The sequence below is a fragment of the Olea europaea genome, chromosome 15 (genome assembly GCF_002742605.1).
Source record: "Olea europaea var. sylvestris chromosome 15, O_europaea_v1, whole genome shotgun sequence".
NCBI lineage: Eukaryota > Viridiplantae > Streptophyta > Magnoliopsida > Lamiales > Oleaceae > Olea > Olea europaea.
In genome coordinates this window covers 30,242,819-30,269,688 of record NC_036251.1, presented here as the reverse complement: position 1 = coordinate 30,269,688, position 26,870 = coordinate 30,242,819, and the positions used below count along the sequence as shown (strand labels likewise).

General features: G+C 38.9%; 2 protein-coding genes across 2 annotated transcripts; one reads left to right on the top strand and one right to left on the bottom strand.

Annotated features, from left to right (window-relative positions):
- Positions 1-15,948: 15,948 nt before the first annotated feature.
- On the bottom strand, positions 15,949-17,018 carry LOC111411539. The gene is made up of 3 exons (XM_023042059.1): positions 16,969-17,018; positions 16,780-16,888; positions 15,949-16,515 (listed from the first exon to the last, which is right to left on the bottom strand). Exons 1-3 carry the CDS (start codon positions 17,016-17,018, stop codon positions 15,949-15,951), a joined length of 726 nt encoding a protein of 241 aa, XP_022897827.1.
- A 4,411-nt stretch (positions 17,019-21,429) lies between these two features.
- Positions 21,430-24,751, top strand: LOC111411082 (QWRF motif-containing protein 3-like). Its single transcript, XM_023041651.1, has 6 exons — positions 21,430-22,632; positions 23,165-23,284; positions 23,380-23,496; positions 23,570-23,659; positions 24,328-24,435; positions 24,532-24,751. Exons 1-6 carry the CDS (start codon positions 21,475-21,477, stop codon positions 24,616-24,618), a joined length of 1,680 nt encoding a protein of 559 aa, XP_022897419.1. The 5' UTR covers positions 21,430-21,474; the 3' UTR covers positions 24,619-24,751.
- The last annotated feature ends 2,119 nt before the right edge of the window (positions 24,752-26,870 follow it).

Below are 26,870 nucleotides of genomic sequence, written 5' to 3'. Positions count from 1 at the left end.
AGCCCAAAGGAAATTAGGTCCCATTAGTCCAAGACTCCAGCCCAAACCAAATCATTTTTTCATTTTGGAATTAATGTGGATTTTGACGCCCTGGGTCCAAGCCAAAAATTGGAGGCCCTAGGCAGTTGCCTAGGTGGCTTGGCCCAAGGGCCGGCCCTGGTCCGTTTGATTGCAAAAATGAAATTTAGGTGGAAAAAAATGAATTCCAGAGAATTGAATTGCATAGATATTGTTTTCCTGGAAATTATAAATTATTGTTTTTTATTAATATAATTTTTCACATGGAAAATGTTGAAATGAAAATATTTTTTGGTATTCGTTTGACTTTGTTTTACATGAAAAATGTCAATTAAAAGGATAGAATTTATTGGTATTGGGGATGAAATTTGTTTCCATTGCCAAAAAAAAAATTATCTATCTTTTGGTGTTCGTTTGACTTTGTTTTACTAGAAAATTATCAATTAAAGGGAATTTTTTTTTTTTACAATAATTCTTAAAAAATTTCCATTGCACAAAAAAAAAAATCTCTATGGTAACCGAAAATTCCAATTCTCACTATTTTGATGAGAATTCCAATTCCCCGATTTCATGAAAAATGCTGACGTGGCAAGAAAGTGGAAGTTTCAATTCTAGGAAAAATTTTGGACAATCAAACAATTAAAAGTTGGAAAGTTGAATTCAGATTTCATTTTTCATGGAAAAAGTGGAGCAATCAAACATAGCCTTAGTTTTTTTGACTTCCACTAACGAGATAACGGATTGTGACTTCATATGACATTATGGTCTGTGAATTAACTAGTTATGATTGATTGGAGCACGTCAACCATATTCAGTGGAACAACTGGGAGTTGAAGTTCGTCAGTCCGTAAGAGCAGTACGTATTAGGATATAAATGAGGAATGTGAGGTAGTAACTCAATCAAATGCAGATAAAGTTGTGGAAGGATGAATATTCCTTAATAAGGTGGTGCCGATGATAAGTATATCATTGTACGGAGTAGAAAATGGGCTCGAGTGAAAAGTTCGATAAGAAGGAATACGTTATTGTATGTACATCTATGCCCTATGGAGTGCAAATGGTAAAAACCGAAAATTTTTAGATACGAGGAATTAAAACTGGTCAAATGTGCACGATGAATATTATGTTCAGTTATCAATAGCAAGCCACAAACTTGATGTATTCTTAGTCCTATGAATAGATAACATTATTTTTTTAATATAAAATTCAATTCAAGTTAACTACTCAGAGTATTTTAAATAAGGAAAAATTTCATATCTAAGAAATTAAGTGTTTGTTTGGTAGGGATTTTGTTAATTGATTTTTTGACCGTTAGGATAAAGTGGGTCCCACTTGTGAGAGAAAAATTCAAAAATAACGATTGGAATAATGAAATAACGGTCAAAAAATTGATTTAATTGGATTTTAAGCTGTAACAAACATGCTCTAACTATAACCCAGTTCAATGTTTAAAGTTTCAAAAATATGATATTATTAAATTTTATTTATGAAATAATTAAATAAAAATATATTAATGTGACAATTCTATACAATTTGATCACAAATCAAATAATTTACAGGTTATAAAATTATTTACAGTCACAAATCAAAAATTTTATAGGTGACAATTTATTTATTAGACACAAATCAAAAATTTTATAAGTCAACTCAAATTTTTATGTCATATATTATTTATTGGTCACAATTTATTGATCACATGTTATTCACAAGATATCCAAATTATTGCTCATAATCTCAAATAATTGGTTACAAACCCTCTTAATCCCACCACCTACCCCACCAACCCCAATCCACCATGGCACCACCACTACCACCTTCACCACCATCAACACCTCCAACAACTACCATTTTCGACTTCAAAATCACCATTGTCACCAACAAGATCCAACAAATAGCTGCCATCATCGCCCAAAAAACACCAACAACGGCCACACCACCACGACCACTTGTGCCACCAACAAAACCACCACCATTGCAAGCATCATCATCAACCATATGCTACACCACAACACCACCACCACGACTTGCACCACCAATCGAACTACCACCATTTGCACTACCACGAACAGAACCACTACACCATAATCATCACCACCTAAACAATCACTGCCTTCATTACCAATAAATGACACCAATAAATCACCGACCACCATTAGAAAACCACGAACATGCCAATGGTGCCATGCACGACGATTAGAAAACAACCAATAAACTTGACTGTGGTGCTATTGCACTCATTGCTGCACGTATAGAGGCGTACCACATTAAAAAAAAACTGTGCGCAACTGGTGGAGATAAGTCACTAAAGTGAAAAAAGAGAGAAGAGAGAAGGAAGAAAAAAGTGATTAGGATTTTTAGATTGAAAATCGAGCTGGGAGGGTTAATGGTGGAGGTTGGAGTATGTAAATTAAATTAATTTTATAATATAATTATTAATATTAAAAATTTTAGTTAACATTTAATTTTTGTATAAACAAACTTTAAATTTGATTTCTGAAATTGGATCTTAAAAAATCTGGTTGGATGTAAAGTGGTAATTACATAAACTAATACATTTAAAGATTCCATTTCATAAATTATACACTAAGTTCACTCTTTCAAAAATCAAATATTTTTTTATCAATTAATATATTTAAAAATTAATCAATTAATATATGTAAAAATTAATTAATTTACCTACGTAATTTCAATCCCTAGATTATTTCACTCACTCACTCTCTCTCTCTCTCTCTCTCTAATTTTATTCTTGCCTCTCTCTATCGGAAACAACGTTGCCAGAGATCGCTTCCACAAATCAACCATCGTCGGACAAGCGATCGGTGCTGCAAATCGAGCAGTAGAAGAAAATGAGTGGTGGTGCTGGTGTGAGGCAGAGGCAGAGGCAGAGGCGAATCGCAATCGTTGTTTGTGTCACCGACCATGGTGCGATACGGAAGTGGTGGGTTGTGTGGTGGCGTTTTGATTTATGGTGGTCGATCGTTGCAGTGGTGTACTGCGCAGTGTGGGTGGTGATTTTTCAGTGGATCGACACAGTACTGTGTGTTGGATGGTCACAGTTTCTGGTGGTCAATCATCGTGATCGTTGCAAATTTTTGTTTCTCTTTCTTTTTCTGATTTTGCAGTGACTAGAATTGTTGGTAGGGGTGGTAGCTGTGGTGTGGTGAGATGGCTCAGGTGATGGCGGGTTCAGGGATTTTGTGGTAGTGTTGACAATGGTGTTGGTGGTTGTGTTGGTTGATACTATTTGGGTACTATGATGGTGGTTTTGCAGTTGTGGCTATGGTTGCTATGGTGGTGGTGTATGGTGCAATGGTGGTGGTAGTAGTGCGGCAATGGTGATAGTGGTGTGTAGTTCATATTTTTGTTTCAAATTTTCTGTTGCGTTGACAGTGGTGCGGTGGAGGTGTTTGTGGCAGTAGTGCGATGGTGGTATAGCTGGTTGATGGCAGTGAGACATTGGTTTTGGTTGTTGACGTAGTGGTGGTGGCAGCTTCCATATTTTTTAGGTAGCGGGATGGTAATGGTGGTTATGGTGGTCGAGACGATGTCTTGAGTGAGATGAGATAGGTTTGGATGCTCGTGACCAATTATTTAGTTGATTATGACTAATAATTGGTTAATTTGTAACATGTGATCTAAAAAATGTGACTATGACTCACAATTGATTAAGTTATTATGGAAAAATTAATCGTGACCAATTAATATAATAATTTGTAATGAATAAATGAGTTGTAATCAATAAAAAATTTGATTCTGTGACCAATGAATAATGTGTGATCTATAAAATTTTTTATTAGTAACTAAAAATAATATTTGACCTATAACATATTTGATTTGTGATTAAAAATTAATCCGTCGCTAATTTTTATTATTATTTGTGAACGATGTACAAATTGTGACTTAAAAAATTTTTGAATTGTGATCGTAAAATAATTTGTGACATAAAATTTCTGATTTGTGACCAAAAAATACTATGTAACTAATTAAATTGTTAATTTGTGACCAAATACTATAGATCTATGACATAAATATATTTAATTAATAAAATAATTGATTAATTAATTATATTATAAATAAATTTTAATTAGAATATGATTTTTGAAATTTGAAACTCATTTTCTTGATTTTAAAACGTGTGATACTTAAATTCTTATTTATGAAATTAAACAAATCAGGGCCCAGCCTATTTATCTCTTTTTAAAAGGGAAAATTAGACCTAATACCTCCCAAAAATGAGAATTTTGATTAGTACTCTTAAAACTAATTAAAACATTTAGTCACGTATTAGATACGTTCAAAACCCCAAGGTCCCAAATCAAAACTTCTCAGTTACTCCACAGCAAAACTTTTCAATTACTCCAAAGTTGGCTTCAAATGAAACATCCGGGTGGTGGCCATGAGCAAGACCAAACTTGTTTCCTTCCTTCGTCAAGTCTATGTTGCCGGGCACCGTTGTTTCAATGAGAATTACGTCCAAGAATCGTTGAGAAAGCCATTGGGTTCGCTTTGCATATGTGAACTTATTGTTTTTCGTCCAGATGATGTTTTGTGCTTTTTCTATGTTTGGGTTCTTCTTTTGCCTTTCTTCAAAGCCACAATCTCTGTGATCAAAGTGGAATAGGATAGTTATAGGGTGGGTATATGTACCCCGGTTGGATATGATTGAAATTTTTAGCGTATATTTTATTGAATTTTTTTTTTTTAATTTCTCTGAATCTGAAACAAAGTTCAGAATTTTGTTCAACGTCTTTTCTTCATTTCTTAGTCCTACCTTATTTGTTCGTCCTTTAGTGTTCCTCGAGGCCGCCTAACGTTCAGAGAAAAGAGAGAGCAAAAGTCAAAATCAAATCTACACAACTATTCAATCTCTGTTTTTTGCTCTCTCGATAATATTTCTCTCAAATCAAGGTAAATTAGCTCAGTTGTTATTCCCATTTTTGTTATATTTTTTTGGTGCAGGCAAATTTTGTGGTTCAATTCGATTTATAATGCATTTCGATATTGAAGTATTGGTGGGTTCAATGATTCATAATTTATTGAATAAAGGTTTAGATTGTTAATTTTTTAACTTTAATAATTCATTTCGTTCGATCGGTTGCTTTTAGCATAATATTTGACAAGATCTAATCGGTTTTTACAGATATGCAATTTTTAGTTGAGAATTCTAATTTATTTTGTTTGAAAATTAGGTTGTCTGTGAATAAAAAAAAAAAAAAAATTATCTTCTCACATCTAAGTTGATGACAATGACGATTAATATTTGGTTGTATGCATTGTCGCTTAAATTTGGTGTTGTTTTTGTTTATCTCATGTTTTTGTGTTTTTAATATCATCCCTTTGTGATTAATGTGACTTTCTTTTTTTCTTTTTTGCATTTTCCCTGTATAAGCTCATAAAATTTGGTCTACCTGTTAGCACAAATCCTTAGAATGTAATTGCAATTCAATCTGTAAGACATACTTAGATTATCAAGAATGAGAAATACGAAGCTGATATTGTTTGACTTATTCAATAATTGCTCTTCATGATTTTGAATATTATGACCATTGACTTCCGACTTGATCCTAAATCTTACCATCCAAACAAAGAATACTATGTTATGATTAGGATTTTGATTAGCGTTTGTGTTCTTTTTTGAATGCTTATCACTTTTTTAAATTTGTCACTTTTTTTAGCACTTGTCACTTTGAATAATATTTGTCACTTTTTTTTTCTTTCTTTTTTTTTTCAACTTTTATAACTTTTTTAAACGACAAATGTAGATTATGACAAATGAGCCTATAAAATCAATTAGACTATGATTTAGGTCCTTTTTTTTTCTTCTTCCATCCTGAAAATGAAAAAGAAATCATCCGTACTCATAACTCAAGTTGGATAACTCTCGATCGCTTCTGTAACTGGATAACCAGCACCGATATTTAATATTTATTTGAAATTCTATATTCTATCCTTTTCTATATTCTATAGACACTATAGTGTAGTGTATTGCCTATCGTTACTCTCGATGGTGAAGATGTTATTGACTGTGAACCAATATTGGGTTATTTACACAGAGGAATGGAGAAAATTGCAAAAAATCGAACAAAGTCAATGGCAACAACTATAGTGAAAGAGCGAGGTTCAAACGAGGAAAGAAAGGGTGAGGAAATAACTCGTATGATTGATGCCTTTTCACTTTTTTTTTTAATGTATGTCACATTTTTTTTTTTTTATTTTGTCACTTTTTGAGTGTTCGTCACTTTTTTTTAGTTTGTGTCATTTTTTAATTTGACACCTTTTTTTTTTTTTTTTAATTTTTTCACATTTTTGAATTTGTGTCACATTTGACACCTTTTTTTTTTTTTTTGAATTTTGTCACATTTTTGAATTTGTGTCACATTTTTAAATACGTCACTTCTTTTAATTTTTGTCACTTTTTTAAGTATTTGTCACTTTTTCAGTCACTTTCATGAAATTTCGATTACTTTTTTAGTGACAAACATCACTTTTTAAGAAATGTGAAAGTGACATTAAACTTTTAAAAGTGATATTTTATCACTTTTTAAAAAAAAGTGACCCAATTTTTATAATAAAAAGTGACATTGTGTCACTTTTTAAAGTGACACTTAATTTTATACAGTATTTTTTACTTCCACAAAACATTTCATATGATTTTTCAAAAGACTTATATTTTTAAGGTTATTTTTGTAAGTTGCCCTTTTTAAAATGCACATGGATTGATCTAATGTTCCCAGAAAAACACAACAGCCCAGTAAACAAATATTGGGCTTACAAAAGTTGTCCGATTGGTTGAAGATATGCAAAATTAGCCTTATTTAATAATATTTTTTTTGGGGATAAATTTTTGAAAAATGTATGGTTAAAAAGTAGAAAAAAATTTGAATCTATGTAAAAATATATATTATTATGAGAATGTGTGGTTAAAAATGAGTATAAGAATTTATTTTATTTTATTTTATTTTATTTTTGGAATGAATGATTAACGAACAGGTGCTTAGATAAATTTTCTTCGAGCTAAATGTATTTTTACTTCAACGTCAATCATATAATTATACTTCAATTTTATTCTATCAAATAATTATACTTTTATTTTATTGTAATTATGTAATTTAGAATGACAAAAATCGCTGATATGGACGTCATTAATTGACTAATTAAATGATTGACCAAAGCTCTTTGGTTACATTTTTGTGCAGTGTTTTGCTTAGTAAAATTGAGAAGATGGTTGACCTTAACAACTGCATGGTCCTTGGCATTTGACAACCAATCGCAAGCCAGCTCGATTATACACTTGATTCTTGTGTTAGCGAAATTACTACTATAAATTAAAAAATTATAAGAAAAATTTTGCAAAATTTTAACAAATTAGGCTAACCATGTATGATTATTTTTGACCTCGATATTTGGACCCTCCACGTGGCCAACAGGTAGCTACTCCATGTAATCCTCCCTACTCACAACAACGCACGGTCAGAAGCATATGGTCGAGACCAGCGGTGGTGGCGGCGGCCGCATACACTGTGACGGTTAAGTTAGCGTTGGGTGATCGGAACAGTGCTCTAGTGGTGCAAGAGGGGGGAAGGAGAATATATGTTTCTTAGTATGGAGAACTAAGTTATAAGAACTTTCATTACCATTCTCTCTTACAAACCTTGAATATTTATAGGTGTAAAGCACCGTCGGATGTGGGACACGTGTATGCATCTGATGGTGTGAGACGTCTGCTCATAGGCGTCACTCAACCGCGCCTAGCGTGGGCGGGCAATTAGTTCTTCTGAGTTGAATTGACATAAAGTTGACGTGTCATGTCAACTAGATCTATGGAGACATCACGTCAAGATCCTGATAGATATCTTTCTGACAGTGGTGACGAAGGGATTTGTTAAGAGAGTGTCTCGGGCCCTTCAACGCTTCGGCGTTGAGGGACACTTCTGTTGCTTTATTGGATCTATTCACCTTGCAGCACGTCATGTTGAGGTCGTCAGGGATTGGCATCGCTCCGGAACCACTTCGGGTGGACGCGTGGAGCTTCAGAGAGTGATGTGACTTTGTGTCGAAGTGGTTGGCATCTCTCCGGAACCACTTCGAGTAGACGCGTGGAGCTTCAGAGAGTGATGTGACTTCTTCGACGAAGTGGTTTTAGTGCTGAAGTGGGAGTGGCTAGCTTAGTTAGGGGCGTAACAGTGGTCCCCCCAAGTTCAGGCATGAATATTCATATCATGGGTGGACTTGTTTTCTCGACTGTGTATGTTGGCCTAAGTTTTGTGGATTCTAACGAAGTGTTGTTGTGAAAAAACGAAGTAAGAAGATGTGTCGGATAGCTGTTGGCTGAGACGAAATGATGACAGAGGATGTGGCTAGGGCATTCTCTCAGTTGCGCTGAAGCTTGCAAAGTTGGGTGAAGAGATCATCTGCCATCGGTGCGCTAACCCACATGGGACGACGCGTTGGGAGATGGCTAATGCCTTTCAAAGCTGAGGAGTCGTTCGATCGAGGCTGTGACCCATAGGGGACTCCGCATTAGTGGCGCCGAAGCTTTTGAGGCAGAATAAAGGGCTCATTTGCCAACGGTATGCTAACCCACAGAGGATGACGCATTGGGAGATAGCTAACGCCTTTCAAAGCTGAGGAGTCGTGCGACCGAGGTGGTGACCCACAGGGGACTCTGCGTCAGTGGCGCCGAAGCTTTTGAAGCTGGATGAAGGGCTATCTACCAACGGTGCGCTAACCCACAGGGGACGACGCGTTGGAAAATGGCTAACGCCTTTCAAAGCTGATGAGTCGTGCGATCGAAGTGGTGACCCATAGGGGACTCCACGTCAGTAGCACCGAAGCTTTTGAAGCTAGGGAGTGCATTCATCCAAGGTAAATCGGGACGGATTATCTCTGATCTGAAGTGCCTTATTATGATGCTAATCGACGTGACAGCTGTTGCGTATTTCCAAGATGACAGTTGGATGTGATCTCTGTCCCCATAAAAAGGGCTGCTGCGGCTACTTGTTGCTGACGGTTGTTGGTTGTTTGAGGCGATGCATTTTATGCGTATGTGAGGGGTACCGTAAGATCTTGGGCGTTGATCAAATCTGGCGTTTCATGTCAACGATCCAGATTTGTGACAAGATGAACGGTCTGGATGGACATCGTTTGAATTCAATGGTGGGGATCATCTGGGGTTTCCTATAGAAAGGGTACTTAGTGCCATTCGGACGTTTTCACCTTTGCAAACTCAGAATCCGTATTGCTCTCAAATTTGTTGGCGGTTTTCGACGAGTTTAGAGCGTTTTTCGATGATATTCTCAGTTTCCGACGAGTACAAAGGGTAATCAGTTATTTTCTGACCGTAGAAAACCCAACCCATTCGTTTCAGTAAGTATTTTTCTAGTTCTTTGGGTTATTTTTGAATTCTAATGGCTTTTGAGAGTAGTAACGCTTCAAGGAGGGAACTGGATGTAGTTCGGGTGGATGAGCCTATATTGGCAATGTTTGGTGAGGTGGCTGAGGCTATAATGGGGGGAGAACATCTGGCGGAGGCCTGCCAGCCCAGTAGATATGTCAGAACATTGGGGGCTTCTGACTACCCATCGAAGTTAAGAGAGGCCGACTTGGATAGACTTCGAGCAAAGTATAGGATCCCTGATAGCGTAGACCTTATATTGTTGGAGCCCGATGATCGAGCCTGTTACCCTGGGCCGGAGTGTGTAGTTGTGAGCGAAGCGCTCTTTAGGGCTGGACATAAGTTGCCTATCCACCCTTTCTTCCGGTGTGGCCTTAGGTCATACGGGTTAGCTCCGACCCAATTAAATCGAACTCCTGGAGCCAGATGGTGGGCTCATAGATGTTGTGGAAGGAGGCGTCTTTTGGGGAGGAGATGCCCTTTTCGGTGTTCTAGACCCTCTACATCCCTAAAGTGGCTACCATGAGGAGATAAGACTAAGGGGTGGTGTTACTTAATCTCCTGGGGGCCCACACTCCATTTGTCCTAGACCTGTCGAGCTCAATAAAGGACTGAAAGACGTCATGGTGTTGAGCGTCTGGGACACGATGGAGGGGGACCTCGTGGTGCCCTCACAGTTCCAACTAAGTATTCATCGCTTAGTAAGTGTTGACGCCTTGTGTGTTTGAATTTCTTTTGATCTTCTGTTCAGTTCTTAACCTGTGTTTGTTGTTTACAGGCACTCTTCCTCAATGTGAGATATGCACTGAGGCGTTTGACATAATTTGCATTGTTTATCAGCTTCCACTGAAGAGGAATCCTACCATGAGCTGATCAAGAACAACATGTACTTTGTTACCCATGAACTGATGGCCTCCCAAGGTAACTATCTGGAGTGCACCTACTATAATTTGTTACCGAACTCATTGTACTTGTGCTAATTCAGTTTGTTTTACTGTAGATGATTTTAACAAGAAGAGGCCGGTGAGGCCCGACTTCAAAACTATCCAGTGGATGATGGCCGAGGCAAGGGCCTTGAAGACCTCCTCATCTACTTATAAGAAGCAAACAGAAGACCTAGTGGTTGCGAGCAAGCAGCTCCAGCTTGCAGTAGAGGAGGAGGATCCAGAGGCAGCTCTTCAAAGAAAGGGGAAGAGGGCAACCAGTTCATCGAAGGGGCCCACAGTGGTGAGGACTACCCCGATCTTTCGTCAAACAACAATTCCCACCGAGGTGGCTATAAAGGAGAGGACGAAGACCCCCGCTACTGCTCCGGTCGCCCCCCGATTGCTGCCATCCCCGTCACACAAGTGGCGGGGCAGTAGAGGAGGAAGAGGGCTTGCCCGGAGAAGAAGGAAGACTTCCTAGGCACCAATAAAGAAGAGTTGATGAGGGAGGTGTTAGAGGCCTTGCCTCCGGAGACGACGGTTGTTGCCCTGGTCCATAACAAGTATTGGACTGAGGAGTGGAAAGACCACACGACCTCTTGCACCGTCGAAGACTTGGTGGCTGCCAACAGAGCTTGCATCGCCCGGGCTCTGAGCACGAGCGTTCAACTTTAGAGCTTGGTCAAGGACCTCGACGCTAGGAGGGGGGATCTGGCTAAGCGCCTAGAGGAGGCGATGCAGTACAGGGATGTGGTGCGAGCCGCCCAGGCAAAGGCAGAGGAGGCGAGGCAAGAACGGAGGGCCAGCTGGCGAGGTCCAATGCAGAGGTAGAGCGGTTGAAGAAGGAGCTACATGAAGTGGAGTGCTAGGTGGCTGTTATGACGAGGAGGATTGATCATGCTAATGAGCACCATCGGCTCGCCACTAAGGCTCTGGAGGCCTCCAACAAAGAGAATGCCGAGCTGAGGCAACGGCGGAGGCCCAGGCCGAGGAGATCAAATCTCTGAAGGCCGAGGTAAAGGCGGCAGGGGAGTCAGCAGTACAGAACTTCATCGATCACTTTGAAGGGCATCCGTTGTGCGACGACTTTGCCAACTTCTGGGCCTCGTGGAATGCCCAAGCAATGTTGGATCGCCTAAGGGAGGTCCACCCTACTCTGGACTTAACTTATTTGGAAGCGGAGTTCGGTGGACCTACCAGGGGTCATCTGACAGGGTCGTCGAGGAAGCTACTGAAGCCCCTCCAGAGGTTGAGTCGGAGGCCAAGACCGAAGCCCCCAGAGTAGAATAGGAATACATTGTAATGACTTCGGCCCTCATTTTGTAACTTGTTTTGATATTAATGAGATCAAAGTTTTCCCAAGTGTTGTTGCTCCTTCTTACTTTACTTTTACGTCGAACTGTTTCTATCTTGATGAGTAATGGATAAATAAACATTAAGTATCACTTACCTGAGTAACCAATTGGCGACAAAGATTGACACATAGAATCCACTAAAGAACTGAGGCGCCAATTGATTAACCCATATAACAGAGTGGACGATTGAGTCGTTACATTATATTTTACTAAGGCAATTCCAGCACTTAGTGATAAGTGTATTTTTGCACACTTATTGGACACTTAATTTGATATAATTATTGATTAAATGAATGAAATTTTACTCACAATTGTGTAATATTCGCTTTTTAGGCTAAAAATCACTTAAGTAAAGAGAACAAGGCAAAAGATGAAAAAATGGACTAAAAGCGTGCAACATTTGTGATGTGGGGGGGACCAAAATGCATGTGTCAAAAGTGGAGGAATTGTGCTTCAATTTATGGAGGGCATAATCGAAATGAAAGTCAAAATCTAGGGACCAGATTTACAAGATCAAAAGTTGAGGGACTTGGCATGCAAAAAATTGAGGGAGCTGGATATTCTAGGACGCAGCTTCTGCCTGAGACGATTCTGCTTCTTCTTTCTTTCATTTTCTTTTCTTTTCATTTTCTTTTCTTTTGTTTTGCTTGGTATTTTGGAGATTCAATATAGAACAACAAGGAGATTACATCAAGAATTTGGCTAAGCTCTTGGAGAATCAAGTTGATGCTTCAAAAAAGGGTTTTATCTATAAACTTGTATTTTCACAATTATTTTGTCATATTTGTAATGTATTGCTATAAACATTCTCCTTTCCATCATATGTATAAAATGGGCTAAGTATTTCGTTGGGATTTATGGTAGTAGTTTGACCTAGGTTTAATTGATTTTCAATATTTGCTATTTGATATTAAATTGCCTATTTCCATGTGTTTCTACTATTGTATTTATTGTATTTTCATTTATGTGGTCAATGAATGAATATGTTTCGTGAAGTGTACATAGTTCGAGAGAAGTTGTGCATTTTAGATCAAATAATAGAAACCCTAGGTTTGTGTAGAGGATAGATATATACATTTAGCCCTAGGTGACCCAATGAGCTATTTTCATAACAATTTAATGCGGTTGTTTGATTGTAATCGACATAGAGATATAGTAGGTTAAACCAATCAATTAGGGTTAATTTCACTCGAGAGAGGTAATTAGCTAAAATTGGAAAATCGGGCCTAACATCGTAAATGAGCAATTCGTTAATTGACATGTGGAGAAATTAATTAGGCGACGGTTAAACAAAACCAAGAATCCCAACCACGTTTTCCTCCAAAATTCCCAAGATTTCCATATTTTCTTAGTTTGTATGTTTTTTTTCCTTAGTTTCTAAAATCAACTTTTTATTGTGTGTTTGTTTATTTTCATTGTTAGAATTAAATTGATTAAAGTTGTGTAATTTAAAGTAAACATTCCTCAAAGGATTGTCAATCTGGACTTAAAAGGTCCACTTTATTACTTGAACGCAACCCGTGCACTTGCAGTAATATTTTAGCGAACATTTAGCAAGATAGGAATGTTAAAATTGACTGAATAATATGGAGATCTGATCAAAACATACACATCACTGATAGTATTTTCTCAAGTGTTCAATGTTCCATTGATGAGGCAGTACCTTCTCTGCCATGTCTTCTATTTCATAAGTGTCGAGTCGGGACTCTTTACGGATGCGATAAGGTCCTTCCCAGTTCGGTCCAAACACTCCTGACCCAGTCGACTTTGATGATTGGAAGACCCTTCTAAGGACGAGGTCCCCCAAACGGAGAGCTCGATTTCTAACCTTAGAGTTATAATAACGGGTCATCTTTCTTTGATACTTTGCCAATTTTATTTGAGAAGAATCCCTCATTTCTTCAAGGAGGTGAAGTTCGTGCACTCGAGATTCGTCGTTGTCGATTTCAGTGAAATGTATTCGATGATGGGAGGGGACACCCACCTCGACAAGACTCATGGCTTCAGATCCGTAGGTCATGGAGAAGGGTGTCTTACCTGTTGCAGTTCGATTGGTTGTTCGAATCGCCCAGAGGACATAGGAAAGTTCATTGACCCACACCCCTTTTGAGGCATCAAGCTTTCTTTTCAGGGTATGCTTGATAGTTTTGTTCACTACCTCAACCTGCCCGTTTGCTTGGGGGTGATGAGGTATTGAGAAGTCCTTCCTTATACTGAGTTCGTCACATAAGTCTCGCATCTTTTTGTTATCGAACTATCTGCCATTATTAGATACTAGAGAGTGGGAAATGCCAAACCTGCAAATGATATTTTTCCAAACGAACTTTATGGTGTTCACTTCAGTGATTTTTGCTAGAGGTTCAGCTTCCACTCACTTGGTGAAGTAGTCAATGGCAACAATGGCAAAAGTAGCGATTCCTCTTCCTTTTGGTAGTGGACCAATGAAGTCTATGCCCCACTTGGCGAACGGCCACGGACTGGTGATCACGGAGAGGCTTTGAGAAGGCTACCTTTGAATGTCTAAAAAACATTGGCACTTGTCACATTTTTTAACAAACTGGTAAGAGTCCCTTTTCAAGGTCGGCCAGAAGTAGCCTTGTCGAAGAACTTTGTGTGCCAAAGCTGTTCCTCCGCAGTAGTTACCGCAAACTCCCTCATGGATCTCCCTGAGTATGTACATGGCTTCTTCCCCTCCCACGCATCAAAGAAGTGGCGAGACGAAGCCCTTTTTGTAGAGCACATCGTCCTGGAGAACAAAGTGAGTAGCCCTCCTTCTCAATTTCTTTGCCTCGCTTTTCGAGGCTGGCAGCGACTGATTTTTGAGGTAGGCTACGATGGGTTACATCTAAAGTGGGCAATCCATAATACCTCTTCACCTCCAGAGATGGAAGGCTTCGGCAGGCGCTCAATTGGGACAATTTTTAGCAACTCTGAATCCCTGCTGCTCGCCAACTTGGACAGGGCATCAGCGTGTGTATTTTTGAGGTGTGGGACTTGAATCAGTTCGAATCTCTCGAAGTGAGGGACCAGGTTCATAACCAATTTCAGATATGTAGCCATGCCACTGTCTTTGGCTGCAAACTTTTCGTTGACCTGACTTACCACAAGCTTCGAGTCGCTATTTTCTAGGAGCTTTTTCACTTGCATTTCTTTCACTAGTCTAAGGCCCGCTAGGAGGGCCTCATATTTTGCAGCGTTGTTCCAAACTTTGAAGCCGAACTTGACTGCACAATTTTGCTTGTGGCCCTCTAGACTCTCCAAAACAACTCTTGCTCCGGAACCAGTCTCTCATGACAATCCATCCACAAATAGGCTCCATGTTGGGGGCTCGAATGGTTCCATTGTTGCTTCCATTTCTGGGGCTTTGGCAAACTCTGCCACAAAATCTGCGAGGGCTTGGCCCTTGATGGCGCTTCGGGGTCGAAAAAGCAGGTCGAACTCGCTGAACTCGATTGCCCATTTTAGTAAACAGCCCGAAGCGTCTGTGCTTTGCAATACTGGTTTCAAGGAGAAGTTGGTGAGAACTTCAATTGAATGGGTATAGAAGTATGGCCTCAATTTCCTCGATGTTGTAACTAGGGAGAGTGCGAGTTTCTCCATATCTGGGTAGCGTGCCTCTGTTGGGAGCAGTGCCTTGCTAATATAATACATCGGTAGTTGATACGTGTTTTTCTCTCTGATAAGGACTGCGCTGATAGTCTCGTCTAAGATTGCCAAGTACAGCAGCAGTGGTTCTCGTGGTTGAGGCTTGGATAGTAGGGGTGCCTCTCCCAGGTGCTTCTTCAGCGTTTGGAAGGCTTCCTTGCATTCGCTTGTCCATTGAAATTTCTTTCCTTGCTTCAAGACTTTGAAGAATGATAGGCTCTTGTCAGTAGCCCTGAAAATGAAGCGACTGAGCGCGGCTATTCGGCCATTGAGGCTTTGTACTTCCTTTAGCTTCTGAGGTGACCTCATTTCTAGTAGGGCCCTTATCTTTTCTGGATTTTCCTCAATTCTCCTTTGGTTCACAATATATCCTAGAAACTGACCCGAAGCTACCCCGAAAGTGCACTTGAAGGGGTTCAATTTCATTTTATACTTTCTAAGAATCCGAAAGGTCCGATCGAGGTGACTTACGTATTCTTTCACCTGGAGGCTTTTAACTAGCATGTTGTCCACGTAGACTTCCATAGTTTTGCCAACGAGTTCGATAAACATCATGTTGACCAGCCTCTGATTTGTGGCTCCGACAGTTTTCAATCCGAAGGGCATTATCTTATAGCAGTACAATCTTGTCTGTGATGAACGATGTGGATTCCTCATCAGGTCGGAACATGGGTATTTGATTGTACCCTAAGTATGCATCCATGAAGCTCAAGAGCTCATGCCCAGCAGTGGAGTCCACTAGTTGGTCTATCCTTATTCTTGGAAGAGGGAAGATGTCCTTAGGACATGCCTTGTTTAGATTTGTGAAGTCTTCGCATACTTTCCATTTCCCGCTGGATTTCTTTACGAGGACCGGGTTGGATATCCACTTCGGGTAGATAGATTCCCTGATGAAGCCGCTGCGGATGAGTTTATTGATTTCTTCTTTGAGCGCCTCATATAGCTCTGAGTTGAGGGCTCGTCTTTTCTGCCGATGTGGGGCGCAAGAGAAGTTGATGTTAAGGTGGTGGCAACTGATTCTTGGGTCTATTCCCAACATATCTTCGTGCTTCCAGGTGAAGACATCCAGGTTCCTTTTCAAGAAGTTCATCATTTCTTCTTTCATCCCGGGGGGTAGTGCTTTCCCTATTCGCAAGACTTGAGTGGGGTCTTCAGGGTTGACGGGGAAAGTTTCCGACTATTCCATTGGAGTCGCATTCAGTTCAGCCTCGATAATTTGGGGGTCCAACTCATTAAGAGGGTATCCTTCTTTAGGGGCCTCCATCATGTCGATGTCTTCCTCCTATTCGTAGGTATGCCCTTATTTAGGGGCGTCGAGCATTTCAATGTCCATGTCAACTTCGTTGTCTGCCTCTGTTATAATGACACTAACAGTGCGGGGCTCGAATTTTCATAGAGAACTGAGGTAATGTGCCCTTGAGCCCATTTGGTCGTCTCGCACTATAGCAATCCCATGCTCAGTTGGGAACTTCATACACAAGTAATGGATGGAGGTGACCGTCCAAAGATCTTTCAATGCAGGTTGGTCCAATACTCCATGGTAAGCTGACCTGTGGTCCACCACTAGGAATTCCATGAAGTGGTGGGCTACTAGGGGGCTGACCCCATCACGACAGGTAGAGTAATTCACCCTCGTAGGACGATGCTGTCGTCAGTAAATCCAAATAGTGGACCGGTCATGGGGATCAATCCATGTTCAATCTACATTTTATCAAAGGTGGATCCGAACAGTATATTCATCGAGCTGTCATTGTCGACGAGCATGCATTTGAGTCCCTTTTTAGCCACTACGGCTCTTACCACTAACGCATCACAATGGAGGTGGTGAACTCCTTATGCATCTTCTTGAGAGAAAGTGATCGGGGCCATCCTATTGGCCTCTTGGGTATGGTTGACGATGTGAGTAATCATTGGTGGATCCTTTGCTTTCCTTGTGTAATTCCTCTGGGCGTTCCTAGTGTTGCCCCTGATGTGAGGTCTTTCAATGATTGTGTTAATTTCCCTAATAACTTGGCCTCCAGATGGGGCCTGGTACCTATGCCTGGGTTCTCCTCTGTCTCTAGTTTCTCTCCTCCGGGGTGATTGATCTCTAGATCGCCCTTCTCCCCTATTCGAGGAGGTGGGCCTGTGGGTGTATTCACCCCTTTCCGAGGAGTGTGGGTTACTCTAGTTCGAGGATCGAGGAGCATCCCTACATTCGCTGGTGTCGTGTCCGTAAAGTTGGTGAAAGGTGCAGAACATTGCCCCTTCCAGGGGCCTGTTTATAGCTTCTTCTTCTTTCGATGGTTTGTTCTTCCGGATGGTCCTGCTTTAGCAGAAGCATTTTCGTATGCTAGCAATGGCACTGCATTTAGCGTGACGAAAGTCAACGCTTGTCCGGACATGGGAGCTATTGTGTGTCCTACTTAGGTCCATTGCCGGGTGATGAGGTGGGCTGCTGGTCCTCAACCTACCTACCTCTGAGACGGAGGGAGTCCCTGTACTGCACGATTTTGGTGGTCAATCATCTCTTCATTGACGATCTCGACCCTCATCATTTCTACCAGTTCGTCATAGTTGGTGGGATTTTTATTGCGTACATCCCTCCAGAACAGTGTGTTTATGTTGAGGCCACCTTTCAAGGCTGAAAGGACCTCCTTATTAGTCACTTGCTTGCAGTACGTGATTCATCAGTGAATCTGGCGAGATAGCTTTTCAGCGTCTCGCCAGGAGCTTGCCTCATATCTTGTTGGTGTTGTACTGGGGCCTCCCCTTCCCTTCGTGATGCTGGTTCAGAAATGTCTTCTTCAAGTTCGGCCAGCTTCTGATGCTCAGGGGTGGTATTGTATTGTACCACACTTCAGCAGCTCTAGTGAGGGTAAGATGGAAGGCTCTACATCTCAGTGCCGACGAGGCTCATCTGCGTCATGCATTTAGTCATGTGTTTCTATGGGTCCCCCTTTCCTTTATACTTTGAGATTTTAGGGGGCATGAAGTTTGCAGGCATTGGGAAGTTTCGAATTTCTCTGGAGAAGGGGAGGTTGTCGTCATCGTCATCAATTTCGTAGGAGCGGCATGGCCCTTCAGAGCCTTCCCCTTCTGATGCATTTTGGGGAGGTGGGGGTGCCTCTTCCCGACTACTCTAATCCATTAGGTTTCTCCTCTCGTGCCTATTTCTAGGCAGAGGAGGTACTTGTCCTTGTTCCTGCTCTTGTTGAGCTGATCTTTGCACGGAGCGGACCCTATTGCTAGGGTTCTGCCCTATTTTGTCGAAGACACTGACAGACCTTTGGGGCTCATATTCTGGTGGGAAGTTCTCTCCTAGTGATGGTTCAGCCGGTTGGCTCCCCTGTGCGTAGGATGTGACATCAACACCCACTTCTCTTTCAAGGGGGTGTTCCCAATGCTGACTCGAATGACCTTGGCCATGAGGCACATGAATTTCTTGGGCTGGATATGGCTCTTGATGCATCTAGAAGCCCTGATGACCTCGGACCTGCATGAAGAATTCACGCATCGCGACGTTCTGAGCAGCAATGTCCCTCATTCCAGCAGTTATTTGGGCCTTTCCTTCAGTGAGCGCTGTTGTCCTGTTGCCTCGATGATGCCCGTGATGGGGTCTTTAATGCGTGACATTGGTCTTGATTACCTCTTCTTCAGAGGCATCCCTAGGCTCTTCAAAATTTGTATATTCATTACTATAACTCATCTTGTCCACTCCTTTTTCAAGAGTGTTTAGAGATGAGATCGTAGATTGACCGTTCTATTCTCAAGAACATGCCCTTTTCAGGGTAAGTTAATGGTTTGCCAGTGGTTTTTTTCGATGGAAAATGTGGCACTTTTGGACGGGAAGTTTCTCACAGGCAGCGCCAATCTGTTGACCTCGATATTTGGACCCTCAACGTGGCCAACGGGTAGCTACTCCACGTAATCCTCCCTGCGCACAACAACGCACGGTCAGAAGCACACTGTCGGGACCAGCGGTGGTGGCAGCGGCCGCTTACACTTCGACGATCAAGTCAACGTTGGATGATTAGAGCAGTGCTCTAGTGGTGCAAAAGAGGGGGTGGAGAATATATGTTTTTTAGTATGGAAAGCTAAGTTATAAGAACTTTCATTACCTTTGTCTATTGTTAAACCTTAGATATTTATAGGTGTAGAGTACCGTTGGATATGGGACACGTGTATGCATCTGACGGTGTGAAGCGTCTGCTCATAGGCGTCACTCAACTGCGTCTAGCGTGGGCGGGCAATTAGTTCTTTTGAGTTGAGTTGACATAAAGTTGATGTGTCATGTCAACTAGATCTATGGAGACGTCACATAAAGATCCTGACAGATATGTTTCTGACGGTGGCGACAGAGAAATCTGTTAAGGGAGTGCATCGGGCCCTTCAACGCTTAGGAGTTGAGGGACACTTCGGTTGCTTCATTGGATCTATTCACCTTACAGCGCGTCATGTTGAGGTCGTCAGAAGTTGGCATTGCTCCGGAACCACTTCGGGTGGACGCGTGGAGCTTCAGAAAGTGATGTGACTTTGTGTCAAAGTGGTTGGCATCTCTCCGGAACCACTTCGGGTAGACACATGGAGCTTCGGAGAGTGATGTGACTTTTTCGACGAAGTGGTTTTATTGCTGAAGTGGAAGTGGCTGGCTTAGTTAGGGGCGTAACAATTATCTCGCTCTCTTTCAAGAAATTCAAGTTCTATATAGTGTATGATATTAATCCAACCTTCAGTTACACGTGCAACAACTATCCTCTTAACTTGCCTCCTCTAAAATATATCAGCTTATCTAAAACATTGTCTATTTTAATCTTTTTGCACTAGAAGTTTAACTCAAGCTCCTCAAAACGAACACGATTGTTTTGAAAAATACGATGTTGTAGTTTATGTATGTGTAGTAAAATTGATAGGATATGCCGTATTTTTATGTGTTATTCCTAAGTTCTATGTAACATACAACATATAAAGAAAATAAATAAGTTGAATTTCGACTTAAATAACTTTATAATTTTATCAAATAAATTTAAATCTCGACTCATCACGCTGCCCATTTAATTAAGTTGACTACTTTAAGTAACTAAAAACTATTATAACTTTACCTTTTGGTTGCGTTCGGCATAGGAACTAGATTGCATAAGAAATTTATTATAAAATTATAGTAGATAATATTGGGTAGATGATAATATGGTGGATTAAGGAGAGTATTATTATTTGATTTTTCATTTAAAATAATTTCATTTACACTATTATCAGTATAACATAAAGCAAAGCACCATGATGAATTTAGGACGGATAAAAAAGTATATGATAAAAAACATTCTTTTAAATGGAAATTAAGAGCTTATTTAGGAGTGATTTTTTCCCTCCTAAAAAATTGATTTTTTGACCGTTATTTCACTATTATAATCGTCATATTTGACTTCTTCTCTCATAGATGGGCCCCACTGTTCTTCTAACGATCAAAAAATCAATTCTCAAAATTACTTCCAAACAGACTCTAAATAATATTAACTTCATGTTTGTGCTTACATATTGTAACCGAGTATTCAAAACAACTTTCTCTTTGCATGGTTTTCAAATGACTTCAATTTTAGGTCGAATGCATTTATTTGCTTATACTCAATAATCGCTTATTTTTACAAATAGCGAAAGATTAATCGATTGAAAATTGAAACGCAAATCAAAAGCCGTCTGAATCTTTGACGAAATCCACTAATAGTTCACTCAAATCAGTGATGACTCGTGGCAAATCGTCATTATCCCAAATCAAAACAACTAAAATGCCGGCTAAGCTAAACGATTGAATCCTCAAACAATACTCTTCTTTCTCATTTATAAACTAAACCTCCGTCCGATAAATTTATTAATATTTAAACTTCATTGTTCCTCAACTTTCCTATCACAGTCCACTAAAATCCCCAAAATCACCCTCATTTTGTAGAAATCCCATAGTCAGCGGCGACGCCATTTACGTCATTCTACAATCCCATTAACGATAAATCCTTAGCCTAGCCGGCTTCATATCTTATTTGCCGCCACTTTTTCAGTAGTATCTGTTTTATATCTCATCCACTTTCTCTAACAAACCAACAACTTAAGATTTCGATTACATCTTAAAATTAAAACTCTCTGTGTCTGTCTCAGAGGAGAAACCATGGATGTTTTTGATCAATCTTTGAAGCCAAAGAAGCCTAACCCCCGACAAGTAAAATCAAGATTTCTACCACCAAACTCTATATCGTCACCTGAAAATGGATTCCAATCCCCAAAGAATACTCTTTCTCCACTAAGGCAAAATGGCCGATCATCTACTGATTCCCGAAAGCACAAAAGCCTCGAAAAATCGGGCTTTTTACGAGGGCTTTGGCCGTCATCAACACCATCGCCACCTTCAAAATCTAAACTCAATACACTGGCGGACCACCTTGGAAATGACAGAATAAAAGACCTTAAAGAAAGGAAAAACAGTGAGAAAGCTGATGACTTGATGCTTCTCAATAGGCAAAGAAGTTGCTCCGAGTTTAGCAGGTTTGAAAACGATCAGAAAAAGATTGCTAAAGAAAATCATAAACCGGGTTTTGGAGGATCCATGCGTTACACTGGGAGGTTAAAATTTCCTGGAAGATCAACAAGTTCTTCATCATCCAAGAATTCTACTTCAGTTGACAATCAAAATGATTATATAGCTCCTGGAAGATTTTCAGTTGATGAAACTTCACTGAGAGGAAAGACTTTTTCCGATACACAAGACTCAGATTCTGAATACAGTGATGTATGTTCAGGCACAAGCCTTGACGTTGGACAGGATTTCCCAGCGTCTTACATGGGTTCAACGGTGAGTTCAAGAAAGCATGGAATTGCAGTGGCATCAAAGTACATGAATGATTCATCCTCGAGATCTAGAAGATGGAGTGCTGATTCTGGTATTCAGAAGACAAATTCATCATCAGATAATTCTCCAAAAAGATTAACATCAAAGAATTCAATGAAGAACAGTTCAAAGTGGGAATTGTCACCAGGGCATCCGAGCTCGCCATTGATGCTGGGTGATAACAAAGGGAATATTACAGGGCTATCGAATTCAAAGCCTCCATCAAGTCCTTCAAGGGCTAAAGGAGTTGGGAGTTTCCTCAGCATGGGTATAGAATTGTTGAAGGGTAAGAAATCTTCTCCAAACACATCATCACCCCTCGGACTGGGCTCCTCGGATAGTGTCCATCAATTGAGGTTGTTGCACAATAGATTGATGCAATGGAGGTATTCTAATGCTAGAGCTGAGACCGTCAACGGGAACATCATTAAGAAAGCCGAGGTATATTTATGTATACTTGACAAGTAATACTATCTAATACCTGTGATATAACAATTGCTCTCATATTCATACATTATTGAGTATTATCATTTAATTTCACCTAGATAGCATTATTCATGCTTGACTTGTTCTACTTTTCACATATTATCTCTAGAGTTAAGCCCCTTGTATACGGGGAGAATGTCAGGGAGATAGGTGGCCCAGCATTGGCTAGGATAACACTGTTTTTTGTCAAGTCCAATGAATGCATGCTACCTGTCCCCTTGTAAAGCAGTCTCACAATTCTCATGTTGCAGTGTTGTTATCTCTATAGAATTGGTTGATTTGTGGGAAAACCCATGAACTTTAATGAATCAAAATCTCATGTGGTATTTTCGATGAACATGTATTAAATATTTGTAATATTTCAACAGTTGCCAAGTGGACTTGATATAAGTTGTATTTTTCTTTAATGAAATGAAATGCTTGATAAATTGATCTGTTTAAAGTTGTCAAACTTAACTGATAAATATTTCTTGTGTAATTTTTGCAGAGCAATTTGTTGTGTGCATGGGATGGTCTCATTAAAGTACAGCACTCCGTGCTTCAAAAGAAACTACAGTTACAGAAGGAAAAGTTAGGGATGAAATTAAATTACATTCTTCACTCTCAAGTCAGTATAATTCACAACTTTAACATTTTATGACCATTACTTTCCCATATAAAAGTTTAAATTACCATTGTTCTGTGTATGTTATGACCTCACAGATAAGGGTTCTAGAAACTTGGGGCAACATGGAAAGAGACCATATTTCAGCAGTTTCTACGACCAAACTTTATTTGCATTCTGTCGTTTGTAGGATGCCCCTTGTTGAAGGAGCCAAGGTAAGCTTTCCAGAATGAAATTATGGTTTCTGTACCATATGAATTTTAACATACGGCAAACCAAATTTTACAGGTGGAACCACAGTCAGCTTCCATTGCTATTCGCCATGCATCAGATGTTTCGGCATTTATCAACTTGATATTAACAAAATCTGCACCTACGGTAAATCTATCTATGCGTTAATTTAACTGTTCTATGATGATGATTGATTGGATCACTCAATTGATGGAGATCGAGTGTCATAAAAGGTTTAGCATGTCTCTGTTGGATATCAATTGGCTTGAAATGAGATGGATGAAAATCGATCCTAACATGTGGTATTAGGGTCATGGGTTTGAGTTACATGAGCGTCATATTGAGGTGCAACAAGGTCGCTTTTATGTTCATGAGTTAGGTCACTTAAATTATAGTGATCGAATGCCAAAAAAAAAAGTTTAGCTTATGCTTACCCTCACTGGACATCGTTGATTTTCATGTGAGATGAATGAAACATGATCCTAATATATTCATTGTTCAATCCCTTTCCACATCCACAAATTGTAGAGTAAACTAGAGGTGGGAGCAATCAAAAAATTAGATTTTCCTCAATGACAAGTAATGTCTAAATTTTGGGCAAAAATAATTTTTTGAGAACTAATTTTGTGAAAAGTAATTATTTGAGAAAATGTTGGTTAAAAAGTAAGAAAATGTTATGGGAAAAATGTGAAAATTGATTTTCTTTGGAGAATGCATAGTTAAAATGAGAGCGATTTTTATTTTTATTATTATTATTATTATTATTTTTTGGTTGAAAAAATCAGTTTCAAACAAGGGCAAAAATATTATTGTAGGTTGAGACCACGTCAGAGGTACTTGTTGAATTAGCAAGAGTAGTGACACAAGAGAAACTGCTATTACAAGAATGCTTGGAGCTTTTAAAAACCATTTCTACTCTGCAGGTTAGAACAAATTTTTAATATTATCCATAATAATTGTTACTCGATATAAATATAAATTTATATTTTTTTTTCCGACTTTTTTTCCTTGTTGAGCAGGTAAAAGAAAGGACTTTGAAGTGTAGCATCATGCAAATAAAGTCATTCCAACCGCAGCACTATCATCAAGAAGTGATGTCCACATAACTTATTTTCTCTAATTTAATTTCCCTTATATCCATTTTTCTTTTATTTGCAGCCCATAAGAATATTTTTAAAAGCGCAATCAATTTGTTAGGTAATCTTTGAGAGATATGTAACATCTATATACATATTAATGCTAAATTTTGTGAGGTTATGGAATAGTCTTAATTTTGTTTAATCATATGTGAAAGTCAAAGACAATTTAGGGTCTGTTTGATAGAATTTATTTATTGGGGAATAATGACCAATTGAATAGTATTTTTTGAAAAATGAATAGTTAAAAAGTAAAGAAACTTTATTGGTTTGTGTGTAGAATATTTTATTATATGAATGTGTGGTGGAGAATATAAGCCTTTGTTTATCAATCATTAAACTACATTATTTTTTTTACAATATTTATTTTCAACCACACATTATTTACTAAAATAATATTATACAAAAATCAAAAAAATTTCCTTCATTTTTAATCACATATTTCAACATCAATCACTATTTCATAATACACTTTGAAATTAAAGGGGTACAAACATGTCCTAAATTTTTAAAGGATGACAAACGGGGATTTAATTGTTTAAGAAACACATTATTTACAGCTGTTCTTTTTTGAGAAAGTTCATAATCCCTTGTCGACTTGACGAGTGAAAGACTAAAGAAACACAACCCTTGGACCTCGTGACACCATGATCTAGAGATGCCAACGGAATATAGCCCTATTTGACCCATATATATATATATATATATATAGTGATTTGACATCGTTTTAACCATATATTTTTCAATAAGATAATATTACACACAAATTCAATTTTTTCTTATTTTTTAACCATATATTTTTTATCAATACACTATTTAAAAATATATTCTTATGAAAATAACGTAATTCAAACAAGGGCATAGTGCCAAAAGGAAGTCCTTAGTAGGAAGTCCCTAGAGAACAAAGACAAAACTCTATTAATGGAAGACAAGACATCAAATAGAGGCATTGCAAATGGGGTATCAATTCGTCACCTCAGAAAGTCATTTTACTTATCTGACAACCATTTAACGAGCTACTCTTGTAGCCTACAATGTAATAGCTATTGGTTGGAAGTCCGGACATATTATAACTTAGAGTCTGTTGGAGAGCGATTTTTCATCTAAAAAATTTAATCTTTTGATCGTTATTTCACTATTTCAGCCGTGCTTTTTAACTTCTTCATTCACAGATGGTCCTCACTTTTTTCTTAACGATCAAGAAATCAATTCTTAAAATTAATACCGAACATGCCCTTAGTTTTCAATTTTTTATTATGTCACTTAGTTTGTGAGAAACAAAAGTTGATTATGAAGAAATTTAATTACTACACGAGACTTTAGTATCCGTAATCTTGGGCTGGAATGTCTCTAGCAATTGTGTCACGATATTTGTTCTTATAACTAGTATTTCAATAAATAGCAATGTTTTGAAAAAAAATGTGAATTTGTTAATCGAAGAGTTGTTACATTTACGTACAGGGATTGTAGTTTTCATGGAAGAACACACATTGGGCCTTGAACAGACACATTACTTGGACTTCCCAAAACTAATCAAATTTAGGCCACGAAAGGCTAATTGCTGAGTAGATCTGCTTGACCATCATGAATTTGGGCCAGGTTGTTATTCTTTTTACAACAATTGTAATACAAAAATTTACAATTGTTAAATTGTTACATAAAGCGTTACATATTTGGAATCAAATAAAAAAGTGTTACACATTCATTGCTGTCAACACTGTCACTACTACCACTTCAAGCCACCATCACCATCACCATCACCACCACCACGGCCATGTGCCATCACCATTCACCACACACCACTGACACCAATACCAACTTTAGATCAATCATAAACAAGAAAACCATTCAATAGATCTGGATAATTCAAAGAAATCAAATTTCAGTTATGAAACTGTAATCAAATTTCAATTATTAAACTGTAAACAGTAACAATTTTTGAAAATGTTCATCAATTAGATGCAAAAATTAATATTGCTCAATTTTTATTTGGCATAAAAAATCAGATATACCGTTCTTGGAAAAAGTTGGTGGTAAAATAAGCGGTGTCTGTGGTTGGAGATGGTAGCGGTGTAGGTTGTTGGCGATGGTTGCAATGGTGTTTTGTGGGTAGTGTTGTTACTAGTTAGGGTTTGGTATGAAATGTGTATTATGATTTTGGCTATAAATGAGTTTGATTAAAAATGGTAATTTCGGGGGGAAAAAAGAAGAAGAAGAAGAAG